The sequence below is a fragment of the Corvus moneduloides genome, chromosome 1, assembly GCF_009650955.1.
Source record: "Corvus moneduloides isolate bCorMon1 chromosome 1, bCorMon1.pri, whole genome shotgun sequence".
Classification (NCBI taxonomy): Eukaryota; Metazoa; Chordata; class Aves; order Passeriformes; family Corvidae; genus Corvus; species Corvus moneduloides.
Window position 1 is genome coordinate 147,139,212 of NC_045476.1, and position 16,227 is coordinate 147,155,438.

Here is a 16,227-nt window from a genome sequence, read left to right on the forward strand (position 1 = left end):
CAATATATCTGTTTCTCTACTGATTCTTATGCTAATTAGATGTGCTGTAATAAATTGGATATTTTTATGGGTTTCTTTTCTGTGTTCTAGCATCTGTTCAGATGAAGCAATGATTAAAAATAATATCATTGACTGCTTAGGTCATCCACATTTCTTGTGTCTTCAAGTTGTTTCTTTTTTTTTTTATTTTAAAAAAGTGGATTTAAGCTTCCTACATTTTTATTATAAAACAAAGTATGGGAGAAAAATATTATTGAGAGAAGTTTTTGTGTTTAATTTCCTCAAAATAAAATCCAGCATTCTGTTTTTCCTCTTCATTTATACTAAATTTTTAGTTTGGAAATATCAGATGGTTTAACAGCATTTTTGGTCTTTTATTCCCATGTCCATTGTTTCAGTCTTATGCTTCTGAGGTAGATATCCTTCAGGTTGTAATGAAGAATCCAAATCTTTTTTTGTATTCAATCAGTTTTGAGTTCTGATGGTAAAAGTTATACAATTTTTAGCAGTTCTATGAGCCAACACGATTAATAGACCCTTTATTCTCAAATGTTAGGTTTACTCTGTACTTCCTTCACTGAGAAATCTGATTTCTGCGTTATTTTTACACTTTATTCACTTTTGATGAAAATCAGTATCATATTATTGTCCTTTCTCATATTTGACAAGAGAACGATGAACAATATTTATCACTCAGCAGAGTCAAAAGAATTTCAATAGATTCTTACCTGTAATTCTGTTTTTCATTTCCTATGTGAAATCTGTCATATTGTGAATATGCCCGGTTTCCTTCCCAGTCCATTAATTCAATTCTTAGGGAATATTGCCTCTGACTTGTTATTGCAAAGATAAGTTCATTTCCCAGCCAATGTTCACCTGATGGGCTACCAAAACCCTAGAAAAAAGTTGGCAAAATAACTAGATGTAATTATTGTAATTGGTAGAGCCTTTATGCAATAATAAAATCATCATTATATTTTACCTGTACATTCTAGTTACTGGTCATAACCTTCTTTGCTCCAGTTTGACTGTCTCTAAAATGATTCTACTAATAGAAGTGATCTAGAATGTCATGCAGTTTAACTGGAGTTTGAAGGGGCAGCCGAGGTTATCAGTTGGGAATCATTTTCCAGGTACATGATATTAATAGCATGATGCTTTATTTGCACATTGTTCAGTGGGAATACTGGACATGGTCATATGCTATAATGCATTTCATATGGTGTTAAACCTAGTTATTATTTAGACAATTAAGTCAAAACAGAATTCTTCTGCACTTTATAAAACATTTAAAAGAGTCTATATTAGACTAGATTATCCTAAAGCACAGTAGGTAGTACTGTAAATTTATTTTTTAAAAGGAAAAAAACCCATCAGCAGAATATTTAAGGTACTCTCCTCACATTTCATATATTCAGATGATCCTATTTCCAGTTAAGAAAACTTATCATTTTCAAACATGGAAAAATAATAATGAAAGAAAAACTGTAAGTAATTTTCAAAACCAATTCCTAGACATATGTTTTTATACATCTTCCAGGTTTTAAAGTTGTTTAAATTGTAGTGAATATTTTACTACATTAAATTTAAGGTTTTATTTAATGCCATTAACTTATTTATTATATATTAGAATAATTGTTATTTTTAAACTATTAGTTCATACCTGAGTACTCTTCTGTCCATGTACAGTAAAAATTATTTTAAACCATAATATTTACTTGTGAAGAACTACTCCAACATGACTATACTTATTCATATTTCTTAAGATAGGAAAAAAAGAGAACCGGAAATCTCCTGATTTGCTTACAGTGGTGTACTGGGGGTGTTTTAGAACGTCCTGTGAAAATTTCCTAGTCAAATTAAATGAAAGATTGGATTATTTCCAGAAAGCACATATTTTTTAAAGGGGTTAAAACCAAGGGACTTCCTTGGGCCTAAAGGTTAGGTAATGAGAAATGTGTCTGTGAGACACATTGGCAAGACATCGATCTTCTCTATATAATGTTTCAGTCACTCCTAACATGAGATGAAAACATTGAAAGTAGAGCTCTCTCTCACTTTTTTTCTTTACTGTATTGCTGTGGCTCCAGCCCTGATTAGTTGGGTCTCGAGGAAGAAATCCTGACTCCCCAGAGGCTATGTGGTTGCACAGGTACTCACTCAGGCAATGTATAGGTACATCAGCTGCAAACTTCTAAAGCAAATTAATTTTAAAAATTTAGATGCTTAAAAGCTTGACTGGTCCAAAAAATAAAAATGGAGGCAATTTTTTTTTTAGTTCCTACAGGGAATTACAATAGAAAGTACTTTACTCAGAACTCATTTTTGTTTACACTACCCTACCTGAGCATATATTTGGTGACTCACTGATAGTGGAGGCTGAGAAGAAATGCCACGTTTGGCTATGCTGAACTGAGTACACTAATTCATATTTTAAATAAGCATATCTGTCTTTTGGCTCAGAGACCGTCAGGAGATACCCATGGACAAAGTGCTTCACCTGCAAGAACTGAAATTCAGTAGTCTCTGGCAAGTCTCAAAGAAGTCTCAGACTGAAATATGGGAGGATACTATTGGCTTTTCCTTTCCTGCATGTTATTTCATTATATCCTCTTTCTTCAGTGGACTGTTTCCTATACAAGTCTCTGTAAATACTGGTTGTAGGTAATGCTGGTGATACCCTGCTTTGAACACATCTATTTTCCAGTGTGAGCCCCTGCTCCTCAAGTTTTCCCATTATGATGCTTTCCGTTATTTCTCACTTACTGCTTTGATGACATTCACATTTCTATTTGGCTTCATACATTGCTCCTAAAATACAAAAATACTTGTTCCTCACTTGTATGAACCATGTCTACAGCTGGCACACACCTCTGTAATCATCACTGTTTTCTGTCTGTGCCTTTGATTCTTTCCATCTTCTTGCCTTGTCTTTCTACCCTTGACTGTCCCACCTGGTGTCTCCTGTTCTAGTAGTTTTGGCAGTGTCATGCAAGAGCAGTTAGAGATTTGTCTCTGTCATCTTTCACCCCTGGTCATTGTCACTCATTTCAGAGTAAGGCAAAATATGCCCTGCATAGACTACCGATAGAAGTTTGTCTCCCTAAAATCCAGAAAGTAGAAATGGAGCATAGTTGTTCAGGTATCAGTCAAATTAGGTTTGTTTGGAGTTTACATGGTTTCTTATTCACAGAAAATTTATTGTTATTATCATCATCATCATCATCATCATCATCTGTCCTTCTTTAAAATAAGGTTCACAGGAAAGTCTTTCTCCCTTTTTCCCAGTGCAGGAAAGCTGAGGGGACTCCCCTTTGAACTGTTGTTCTGTTGAATTATATACGTCTTATCTCATTTAGATTACAGCCTATTCAGGATGAAATACATGTAGTGTTTGAACATTATATGATCCCTTATGTGTTCTATAGAAACTCCAGACAACATATATAATTATAGTGAGGTAATAATTTTTATTCTTCAAATTTTCACCTCCTTCTCCCTTTCCACATATGTTATTACACTAAGATGAAAATCTATCACTAAGTGGCTTGCTCTCTTGACCAGAGGAAATGAAGCTGCAGCAACAGGGAACAAAAGAAATACAAAAAGAAATATTAAAAATTATGAGGAAACCCACCACATTAGTTATGAAAAATGGAATCCTCCTATCAGGGGTTACAATACTGAAACTCAGATTAGAAATAGAATAAGAAATTAGAATAAGAATTTTTTCCTTGACAGAAGTAACTTCTGTTTGAACAAACTACTTGCTTTTATGAAAAGAAAACCAAGGAAGTAAGTGGGATATAAAACATCTCTCTGAAGCAAGGAATGTTCCAAAGGAGAAGCAGTGTACTTTATTAAACACCTAATATGGCTGGAAAGATATAAACAAACAAACAGGCACTCAAAGCTTTCATAGATCTAAACCAGAGAGGAGCAGTACATTTTTGTTAAGCACAGAGTTGGCAGCAATTTCTTCAAGTATGATTTTATTATGCCAAACTCGACCATTTCCAGCCTGTATTTAGTCTGCAGTTTACTGCCTGTATTTCAGAGCTGAAGAAAGACTTACGTGCATACTGTTTTCCCCAGATACTTTGGCTGACTTAAAAACAACACAGCCCTCCTTGTTTATATCTTACTTAGACTGTCTCTACTACAAGAACACTACTACTTTGATGAGATATGTAAGCTTTTGTGTGCAGAAGAAAATGACATAATATTAGCTAAAAAACCATGAAAAAACCTGGTTTAGTTTTGTGTTTCCATTCCCAAACCTGAGGCTGGCAAAGAAAATGGTTGTTCCTGCTTCTTATGATTCACCTTCAGAATCCTTGGCTTTCAAAGTACATTTCAGAATTTTATCTTCAAATACAAGATATATTTTTTCTTTTCGCAGTTAAAAAACTTAGGAAAACAAACTTGTGTAATTGTTATGCCCACCTCTCCTTTATATCTGTGCAATACTTTTTGAACACTTTTGAGGTTTGGTTAAAAGTCACACAAACTTGGTGTTCAGCAAGGTTTCAGAGTACTGGTATCTGTGATGAGTTGCTGCTGGGAGAAATGCTGAAGGAGAAGCTCAGCAGTTGCCTATTCCAATTGCTACAAGCAGATACAGAGCAGCCAGCCAAGTGCAGATGCTGAGCAAGTATTGCCTCAGAGGTTCTTAGACATCTGGGAGAGATTGAGGGACATAAAAGGGGAACTCAAGCTTTTACCACAGAGAATCCTGGAAAATAATAGGATTTCAGAAGATTATTAGTAATAAGAATTGTCTTATTAGTAATAAGAATGGGACTTCTATGTGGAACACAGGACAAAAGTCCACAGAAAAGCAGACCTCATTAATTTTGATGCTCATGAGAGAATTCAATAATTGTTCAGTAATTAAAATTCAGTTATGAAATAGCATTTTAGTTATCAGGGCATTTATGTTTATACTGCTGCTCAAATCTGTAGGGCCCCAAGTGATAAGATGCCTAAAGCCTTGCCTAAGACCATGCTTGTCATTTATGGACAGTGCCTAAGATTTAGGACAAGAAGTTTGATTTTGAGAATGCCTTAGGGCAGTGTTAGAAGTTAACATTAGGAGTCACCTACTGCAGGCCCACAGCTGTCATTAAATATGTTTTTTTCCCAATATATATATACACTGTCAACAAACACTTTGGGTTTTGCATTTGAATAGTTATAGCAAATGCTTCCAGAATTATTTGTGTCAAAGTTTTGTGCCTAAACTCAAGGAATTACATGGGGTGATCCAAGTCATCCTCAAGCTATCAATCCACTAGGAAAAGGAACATCTGTATTTCATGAATGTGTTTGCAGTTAACTGCATTTTAATACTCTCTGAAACCCAGTGGGTCTTAAGCACTGTTCCAAAATTGCATTTTAAATGACGAAGAAACACTATTTTGTCATTATCTTTCTATATTTTGTTCATTATATGTTTCCAAATAGAGAGATTAATTCTTTAAACTCTACATTTTATTCCAAAAATACTCAATTTTGTTTTTCCCTAGAAATTTGCATAGTATTGGGAGGGCTGGCAAATCAGAGGCTTTAAGTTCCCAAAATAGGGCTTAATGTAATAGGAGAAGGTCAGAAATTTCCAAAAGTTCTCAGAGTTCTCCTTCATTTTCTTCACTAGCACTCTATGGAAGCTGGGAGAATATAGCAGGGAAACATGCTTGCATTTTCATAATATGCTTTTTTTCTCTCCACTATGAGTCACAAAAAGTGTACACAAGTATTTGCACTGACCCAGCATAGATTATTATAATGTTTCATTTTATTCTTCACAAACAGAAAGCATTTATATTTTTGCTGCTGAAAATTGTATTAAGATCATATTTTGGCAAAGGCTAATTTGAAACAAGACATAAAAATTACAAACAATGAGTAAACTCTTTCATCCAGGTTTTGTCATTAAGGAATAATATAGTAATGTTTTATACTTCATTAGCGCAGATTGTTCTTTTCAATGATATAGTTTGTTTTCAGAGAGAAAGAATAACACAATACAGAACCTAACTGACAGTTGTAAACCCATTTTTATAGTAGGATGAAGCAAAGGTGTTTTCTGGTACTACATAACTATATAGTAAATTCTGTAAATTCTCACATAATGCTCAACTGCTATGTGAAAAAAAAAGATTTTGTTTTTCTTTTGTATGGATTAAAGTACTTAGAGCTAGGAATCAAAGACAAAAGTACATGGTAGTATAATATTTACTCTAGATGACATGTGAGTTCTACATCAGCTCATTTTCAATTGCATGGATATTAACGGAGTCCAAACTACTAAAGCAGTCATGAGTACAAAGAAACAGAATTCAATACTGGTTTTAAAAAGGCCCTTAAGAATTTACAAAGTTGATACTTACTCAAAAATAATAGTAGGGTGCAAAAGAATTTTATTAGCTTTGGCAAAATCTGTGAGGATATTCTGCCTGAATCATGTTGCTCCAAGTTCATTAAACAATTATCTCTCTTACTTTATTTATTTTGTCTGATAATGCTCACAGGAAGCTTTGACTTTTTATAGACAAAACAAATTGAAACCAGACACAGCCAATATATCCTATGGGTTCATCTTCTGTCAGACAATTCAGTGAATAAAGCAGATAATAATTCAGTGTTTTACAGCAGCAATGACTTCTCAGAATCCATAAAGAATATTCAGCTCCTTTTGCCTTATCTGAGAATGTGAAATGGATATTGTTTAAGAAGATAATTTCTAAATAATTTTTGTATATTTTTTTGCATACTTGTTTATTTTCATTCCCATCACATTGTATTATTCATTCTGTTATTTGAAATAAAGATTTGGTTTATAGAAATTACTTCAATTTCCTCAGACAACTTATGTGTTAGTTAATGTTAACTTAAAAGTATATTGGAAAGCAATTCCAAATATTCAGATTTTTTTCCTAGGAAATACTAACAAATATTTGTTGGCAAGTTTTAAAAATGTGTTTAGGTTGAAGCCAGAGATACCTTCTCAAAAGATTAAAAAGAAAAGAAAGCTGTTGTCAGTTTAAATAAAGAGCTAAATGGTTGTATAACCTGTCTGAAAATCTTGTCCATAATCTGCAGCAATTCAGTCTGTTGCTCTTTCTTCTAGACTAAATATATTAGTAGACATACAGAAATTACTTTTTCCTTCTCAAACACACACAGTAGCAGTAGCAGCAAAATTACCAATGAATAAGAATCACAGAGACAGAATGAAGCACAAACCTTACACAAAGGCTACCTCTGGCTGGGCAAGGGGCCCAAAACAGCTCAGTTACCTACATACATTTCCTATAAGTAAAACAACCAGTACATCTTCCTCAGGCCTGGATTTCAATCTAATTTCCTTACTATGTAACTGAAAATAGGAGAGTATTTCTTATTAAGACAAATTACATTGAGAGACTCTATCCCAAACCACCTTTCTCACTCTAGGACAACAGGATCCTAGGAATGTACAGATACTTAGTGTGGCTCCTAGTAAGAGCATCCCAGGGACATGGGTATGTATTAAAGAAAAGAAAACTCTTTTTTTTGTACTCTAAGAAAAATGAATTTTGAGCTTCAGATAATTTTCTGATTCATTATTTGCAAAGAAATAAATGGTAAGTTTTAGGGCTAAATATGCAAAATGCAAGAAAAAAAATCTAAAAAAAGGTATTTTTGCTCATTGCAGGCAAAAGGAAAAACTTTTGGGATGTATGACTTCATTCTCTTCTCCAAATACACTGATTAATCCCAAGTAGGAAAGATGAGCATGACTAGGAGCATAGCTGCTACAGCAAAGACCAAAAGTTTGTGAGTTTGAAAATGGACTTGAGTTTCAGCCCCATAATCTGCCTAAATAGAGCAAGCATCAAATTTATGGATTGTTTTTGAATCTCTTGCTTGGGCTCAGCTGGTAGTCTAAACAGTTGAACAAGAATAGAAGTTGACTGGCATCAGAGTCAGAAAGTTATACTTCTAATTTGACGTGAGCCCCAAAGGGAAGAGCTGCTCCAGTAAGTTCCAAATGGAGCAGATGACACAGGAGATGCTCCTCCCTGAAGAGAAATGTTGTTCCATGATGAGAGCACACAACTGTTGTTTGGGAAGACCTCCACTACAATTCTACTATATTTTCAAGTCACAAATTTTGAAAGCAACCTCACAGAATCTCACCTGGCTCTTCTAATATAGCATTTTCATCTTGTGGTTAGAACAGTTCTTCAATGTCTTTAATCTTTCTCATGGTGCTGTAGTAGAGGCTGTTAGCATAATTAAGCTAAATCTTGATATGATTATATAAAATTGATTAAGTAACAGTCTTTGGAATACTGCATGAGTCTTATCAGTATAAATTAATGCTGTTAAATTGAATCACTGGTGGCAAATCAGGCACAAGTATATATCCATGTGTCAACACAGCTCTTGAAACTGATGTTATCCTGTCATGTTTGCTTAGGAAAGACTGTGCTGAGCATTAAAACACAACTGTGCTCCAACACAAAATTGTGGTTTATTTTACATCCAAAAACATTCTCCAAAATAAAGAAGATGCTTCCTTTTGTAGTAACATCTCTGGTGCCCAATATAGTGATCCAAACCTCTCTGAGACAAATATTGTTTCATTCTTGCTCCCTTACATAATTCTGTTGAAACTTACACTTAGATTAAGCCTTGGTCAGGACCAGAAGAATTTAATGAGCATGTTTACATAAAATGAAATATGGTTTCTCACCACTTCAATATCATGTCTATCTCTACTGGACATACTGGATTTAGATCTCAGGAGAAGCAGAGAAAATACTGTCTTTTTTTATAGCACTGATGAAAGCAACAACTATCTGAGCAACTGCTGCAGTCAGAACAGACTTTATTAAACCAGCATGACATGCCATTCTTTATCACAGAAGGGTGGGTCTCTGTGAAAGGCGTTACTCACATAATATCTTAATACACATTCCAGTCACCAAAAATCATTTCCTTATATCCAAATTACTTGGTAAATGTGTGAAAGAAACAAATTACTTCCATGTTATCTATCCCAGTCCCTTGAAGAAAATTCTTTTTTTCAGATGTAAGAAACTTATGACTTTGAAGTATACTCTCATAAGTGATGAATTTGTCGCTATATGTTACAAAATTTTTCATGTCTTGAGTGTGCCTTTTTTATCCCCCTGTAATCATAACTCACTCTTATAAGTCATTCATTCATCATATTAATTCAAGATCACCACTACTCTCAACCCGTTTGGGTTTTTTTACACTAGAGAAGCACCATAACTTCTGTCTTTTCTAAGGTCATGCATTCCCTAGTTTTTGCTTTTCTCACAGGTCCCTCCTGTTCTCAAATCCTTCATTTTGCAGACAAGACCATGTTGGTATTACAAGGCACTTTATAAACTGCTTCATGCTACTGACAGGGAAAAAACACAAAGCCATCTCTGCTGAAGGAATTATGAGATTCATCTCCAGCTAGTAGCTAGATGGATAGACGTTGTACAGATAGGTTTATGAAGGCTCTCCTCCTTCCAGAAAACTTTCCAAGGTTATCTTCAAAATACCTGCCCAAATTCTTTGAACCAGTAATTCTTTCCCTCACAAATGTTTCACTAAGACACAGGGGGAAAAGAAACTGTGAATAGTGCTCTGAACAGCCCTTACTGTGCTGCTAAGCATAAAAAAGCAAACCATAAAGTTTCCTGTGCTAGCAGTGAAACTGCCTCGGATCTAACACCAAAATAGCCCTATGCCAGCTGTCATTTGAGAATGGCCCATTACCTGTCACTGCTTGGGCATTATCTGTGCATGTTATTTGAGTCAGACCAAAACACCTCTAAAATTTAGTGATGAGGATCTTTTGTCACAAGGCTGTTCACACATGCAGGCTGTGACCCCGTTCAATGTACTAGTACAGGTACGACCTAGTAGTTGAGAAAGAAGGGAGGAGTCAAATAGGAGGAAGGTCCCCAGCCCCACTCTGCAAAGCAGTGAAACACTGAAGCTCTCATTGGAAGGAAGACATGGGTTCTTATTATGAAATTTAATTAGCTATCTACCAGAAGCATCTGCATATGCTGCTCTTGGAAGGATCCTTCATAGCCAAACAATTTGGGGGTAATAACAGTGAAAGTGAAAATTAATGCCCATGTGAGATCAATCAACAATCATACTTAAAGTGTACCTATCTGACCATATGTACAACTGAGTGTAATATTTTTTGCTTAGCTTTTATTTCTTTTTGTTACTGTTTGTGACCTAAATATAGATGACTTGAATATTGCTCATTCCAAAATCAATGGAAGAAATCTACTGTCATAAAATTACAGGCCTGTTGGTAGCAAGGAATCTTTGTCTAGTATGTGTGTCTACCTTCTACACATGGCAATAAAAGATTCCTAATAATACAAAACAAATAATAAAACTGGAAAGCTGATGAGTGTTTTAATTCCTGGGAACAACAGCAGCATCTTCTTAAATCTCCCTAAGAGAAGTTAGGCGAAGCTGGTTTCAATGGCCATTTCAGTCCTTGACATCCTGTGAACCCTGGGAGCTCCATCATATACTTGCAGTGGAATACATTTTTTAGCTCCCAACAATTTTTTTCTTTATACTTTAGGGAAAAGTTTGGCATGAATGGAGACCAAAAAAAAAGAAAAAGAGGCTTTGACAAATTCATTTAATGTGGAATAGTCACAGAAGGATCAGTGTTATCACCGTCAGAGCTGTTTGATATTTGAGTCCTCTTAAAGAATACAGGTTTCTCTATCAACACAAGAACTGTGAAGATTTCATGACCATAACAATGCATAACATACATTAAATAGTTATAATCCTGGAAAAGGAATGAAAATTCATTCAGAATATCTAGCTTTAAAAAAACTAAGAATTATGAAAGACATTGTTCTCACAGTATGGACTTTCAAATTATGAACAATTTTTTTTCCTGTCAAGAACATTCTCCTCAGCCAAGCCATATGGTTTGTGTAATTTTTGTTTAAAAACCCACCCACATCTGAGGTTATTTTGCACTAAGATAGTGGAAGCAGAATCAATAAGCTTACACAAACGATTCCAAAATGTGCTGAATGCATTTTTATGCAGTCATTTTCTCACTTGAAAAAGAAGGTGAGGAACATAATGTTCTAATGATTGAAAGGTCTTGGAGCTCTGTCTGTAGTTGTTTGATTCTGCAAGTATTTGGGGATAAAATGGAACCTGGACACTATTTGTAAATGGATAAAACTATGACAGAGAATTGTCCATCATCAGTTAATGCTCCAAGAGGAAACAGTACAACAGCTTGAGTTTTTGTCTGTTTGCTCAAGACAAACACAATATAAATGGTAGTGAAGACCTATTTTGAATGAGAGAAATGTGCAAGTTAGCATTGCTACTGAAGCAATATGGAAAAAAGGAAATGTCAGAGTTTAAAGACAAGAAAGGTGGTCAGGGAGAATGATAACAGAACTTAAAACTGGAACTAAAACTTTCACAAGAGAAATTAAAATAAGGCTTACAACAGATGGAGACCATAAAAGGAATTAGGAAGCCACATTCTAAAACAGGAGCTGAACAGTTTACAAATAAAAATTAAGTGTAACTAACATCTGGAAGTTTTCAGAATAAACTGAACAAAGGCACTGAGAAATAAAGTCTTTCTTGGAATGGTAGCTTTTATTATGAATAATTCAGGCATGTGGGACTTGCAAAGACTAGCGAGATGAAAACATGAGGTGACCAGCCACCTGATTGTCACAAACAATAAGGTCTTCCAGGAAATAGGTGGGACCTGTGTCCAAAGTAGAGCTTACTCACAGAGGTGAACTGTAGGAAATACATTAAAAAAGTGTAAAAACCATCGTGCCTAGAAGGAAATCAGAGACTTACAGTCCAAAGATGTGTTTGACTGTCTTTTAAGTAAGCAGAAGACACAGATCACCATACTTGTTATAACAGTTAAAATTTACTGAGGCTCAGAGGAAAGTCAGGTTATTCCAGACAATAAAATGTAAATTCCCACTAGAATTGCATCCAAAAACACTTCCTCAGAAAGTTCTGGTGACTACCAGAACTTCATGGTCTGTCTCTCAGTGTGTGAAGAATTTAAGCCATAGAAGAACATAAATTATCCTGCTCTGGTGTCATACCATATTGGCACTATGGAGATAGCCATCAATTAGACCCAACACCTTTAAGGAGAAAAGAAAAAGAAGAAACCACAACAGAAATGGACGAGGTTTTGTAGATGTGCTCTTCAGGCACACACAAATGCTACTGATGACTTCTGAAACAATTGGCACCAGACTTTTTTTAAGCACTGAACTGTTGTTGGACTCTTAGATGCTAATCAGGAACATGAAATTAAAGGAATGTGGAATATAACACTGAATGACATTCTTGCTTCCAAGAAAACAAAAGAAAAAACAACTGCTGGTCAGGAAGGTAGGAAGTGGTTGCCATAAAGCTTAGAAATTCATCTTTGAGTGTACTACATACAAGCGATCCTAATCTAGCTCATGACAATATGAGTGATTAAAAGAAGTGATAGGTTTTTTTCATCAGAGAGTGGAAAATAGCAATTAAGGCATAGAGTACAATTAAATACTGACATGCAGGAAAAAAACTGGCTAGGAAAAAGATTGCTGTGAGCTGGCCAAAGCACACAATTTCAAATACCTACTGAGAGTTTTTCTCCAATGAGAGAAAGAAGAAAATAATTTTAAATGTCTGAGGAAACTCCCTACAGACTTGACCCCAAAGAAGGCCCCCTAGGAAACTCATAGTGAATGCTGGGCTATCAAGTGTGGAATAAATTCTGAGAATTTCATGGGAATTATTAAACTAGACATGCTAAAAGGCTAGAGAATAGGGAATCCAATACTCCATCACCTAATTTGGCAAAAATGGAGACAGTCACTGGGAAAGGTGCATTCATCCAAGAACTGAAAACTGGAAAATGATCAAGAAATCTCAACAGCCAAGTTAGCACATGAGCTAACCATTAACTCAGATTTGATTATTGCTAATAACTCCCTAATAAATTCCAGAAACTGTGACAGTAAGCTTGTGGAAAACCCCCTTCAAAAGAGTCTTGGGTTTGCAGATAGCAAGCAATAGTTTCTTAAGCAATATTCCCCTCTAGAGATCAAACCTCTTAATAGTGTTTTACATTAACATTTATTCAGGCAAGGAAATATGAAAAATGCTTGAAATTTTCTTCAGGGTGATCTCACCTGCTGTTAAAGAAATTATTTGTTATTCCACTTCACTTTTTTCTGGTAAGCAACAAACACTATAACAGAAAATCCATTGCAAAATGTGAAAAAACAGATGTAGTAGACACTGATAAAGGATGGAAGGATGAACTTACAAGCTTTTCTGTGAATTTATTCCAATTACTATTGAATGTACAAAACTCAAACGGCCCAAGAAATTTCTTGGTCAGAAATGAGTTCTTCGAAGCAAAGGTACAAATTATACTGCACACGATAAGACTAACAAGAAAACTGAAGGATACTGGTAAGAAAATATGCCCCTAAGCAAGAAGATACATAACCAATCTTGCATAACAGTAAATCTGCAGAAAAGGTTATTAGCTGTTATTTTAGATAACAAAGAAAGCCTTACTTTATTTTCCAGAGTGGAGACTGAATGCCAGCAGAAATGGAGCAAAAAAAAACCAGTAGGAAAAATTAGTACCACTATTGCACTACCACTGACTGTGTGGCAATTTAAGAATGAATGGAGTTGTATATGTCCTACTCAAAAGATTCATGGCTACCCTATCTCTCACTTAACCTGTTTCCTGTATTGGTGTCAACAGAAATTGAAGTGCTTCCATGTAAGCTGAAGGCACCAGCATGAAACTGCATCAAAGACAATGAGTGCCTCACTGCTGTCAGGTGACTCCTGCAAGCCAGCAGTGCTGTCAGCTTTGCAGAGACCACTCCATGTGCACCCTCCCCAAGTAAGCTGCTGTAAGGATCTGTCTAGAGTCAGAGCATATGTGCAGTGGCCTCCTAACGCTGTAACAGCCAATAACTTGTGAGGGCTTTAGCAGTAGTGCAGGTTGGTGGCCTGAGTTCCTGTCCAGCTCAGAAGCTGGCAATCAGTACTTGCTTATAGCTTAAAATTTTCAACAGTTTTCCAGATTTCTTTCCAATAAGAACTAAATGCACTGAAAATAAAAGAAGCCCCAGAGACTTCTTGTTGCTGTTATTATACTATGATACCATTTCTGTTAGCTTTAGGACCGCAGTGAGATACAAGCACAAGAAGAATATCTTAACAAAACTGGAAAGCTCTATCTGAGGTACAGGCTGAGAAAACACATTAAGTTCAACTGCTCCAAGTAAGCCTAAGTGCCATCATGTTCTGCCACCACACTCCCCAGCTTCCACTGGAAGAAACTCTAGGCAGATGTGACAGGAAGGAGAGGGGATGTGGTCCAACAGACACCACACACCCTCTCTGAACAATCAAAGAATTAAGTTAGTGGTGTTATTGCCTTGAAGCTCAGAGGCTTTCAGATATCTCAGCAATACACAGAGAGTCCACCAGCCTCGACCATTCAACATTTGGTGTTATAAGTAAACCATAGAAGGGGGCCTGAGATTGTTACTTTGGCGAAACAGTTCATAGAAGCAGAGCAAGCCTGAATCCCATCTTGTTTCATGACATACAGGATGAACAATCAATAAAAGTCCAAAAGGGATCCTTTTCATTTGGTAGAAGTAAATGATCTCTTAAATACTACATCATTCCTAAAGAAAAGGAAAATTAATTCAGACTGCTTGAACTAGACTAAGCCAACAGAATCTAATCCTGAACAGGGTCACACTGTAGTAAAGGAAAAGTGGAGGAAAATGACTAAATTAAAGGATATGTAGGAAAAAAGGCCACATGGGAAAACTTTTCAAAGGGCTGCATTTATTAAACTGCCTAAGAAAAGCACAGGAGATAAAAACTGAGAAAATAATTAATGTGATATGCATACATTTAAAAAGTCCATATGTAGATGTGCACATACGAATTCTAATTTCCTCACAAATAAAACTGGTAGAATCTTCAAATTTTGTTTCAAATAATTTGATGCCTTATATTTTATTTGATTCTGGACCAAAATCAAGTACAACAGTTTTCAAGTTTTCTGCTAAACTAAAACAATATGAATTCTAAAAGAAATTTCCAATTTTGTGATTCTATTAAAAAATATGTTTGTCATTTTATTATAACTTTAGTTAATATATATTACAAAATAGATTACATCCTTTAGTTATCCATAGGAGCAGGAGTCTGACTCAAATCATTATTTATATTTTCAAGCAATATGAAAATATTGAAAATAAAGCATCAATAGAATCCAAAATTAGATTTTGTTTCAATAATATGATATTATGTTATTTCTGAAACTGTAAGTTCTGCAAGAGAACTTTTTCCCATAGAAATTTTTACTAAACAGAACTTGTCTTTATTTTTAAACATTTAAAATTCTCTTTTCATTTAGTGCTTTTTGAAAACTAGAAAAGAGCTTTTTTCTGCCAGGCTGATAATACAGTGCTGAAAACTTCAATAGGAATGTCATTGAAATCCAAGCCAGTCTTCAGGGACTCAGAGAAAGGAGCTCCATCAGGAAGTTTGATCAGGCAAGGAATGAAACAAATTAGAAGTTATTTAGATTGGAGTAAATTTTTTTTGAGTTGGCAAAGGGAAAATAGCCTGCTTGAAGTCATGTCATCTTTAATTTGGTAAGTTATTTATTTTCTTGTAATCCTATTTGAAGTATCAACATTTCCAGTACATTAACTTGATTGGCAGAGGTGCTGTATGACTTGGGATAAGCCCCAGTAAAAATTTTTGTTCCTGTCTGAGGTGCTCCAACTTCTGAATGAGTTCCCCTCAGCTGAAAACATTCATGCCTTAGGAACATCATCACATGCCTATTACCCCCAAACATCGCATCAAGTCAAAACTTCAGCGAGACAGAGAGCAGCATTCTGGCCTCATCTCATTTTAATCTCAGTAACTGATCTGAAAGAAACTCTAAATCATGGCAAATAAGACTCAACTAACTGAGTAAAAAGGATATTATGATTTTGAAAAGTAGCAGAACTGAGAAAAGGTAGTTCATAAAAGTCTGCAGGACCACAGCACATCATTATAGGCAGAACTATCTATCTAGGACAATAGGAAGTAGTATTTGAAATCTGAAACTTGTAT

The 16,227-nt window shown here is 35.3% G+C and overlaps 1 protein-coding gene across 1 annotated transcript in view; it reads right to left on the reverse strand.

The window, feature by feature from the left end:
• The window catches only part of ANGPT1 (angiopoietin 1), a 154,745-nt gene that overhangs the window by 36,191 nt on the left and 102,327 nt on the right, over positions 1 to 16,227 (reverse strand). Inside the window, exon 7 of the mRNA XM_032131476.1 lies at positions 729 to 895. Coding sequence (XP_031987367.1) covers positions 729 to 895 — 167 coding nt within the window. The remainder of the gene's footprint in view (positions 1 to 728; positions 896 to 16,227) is intronic.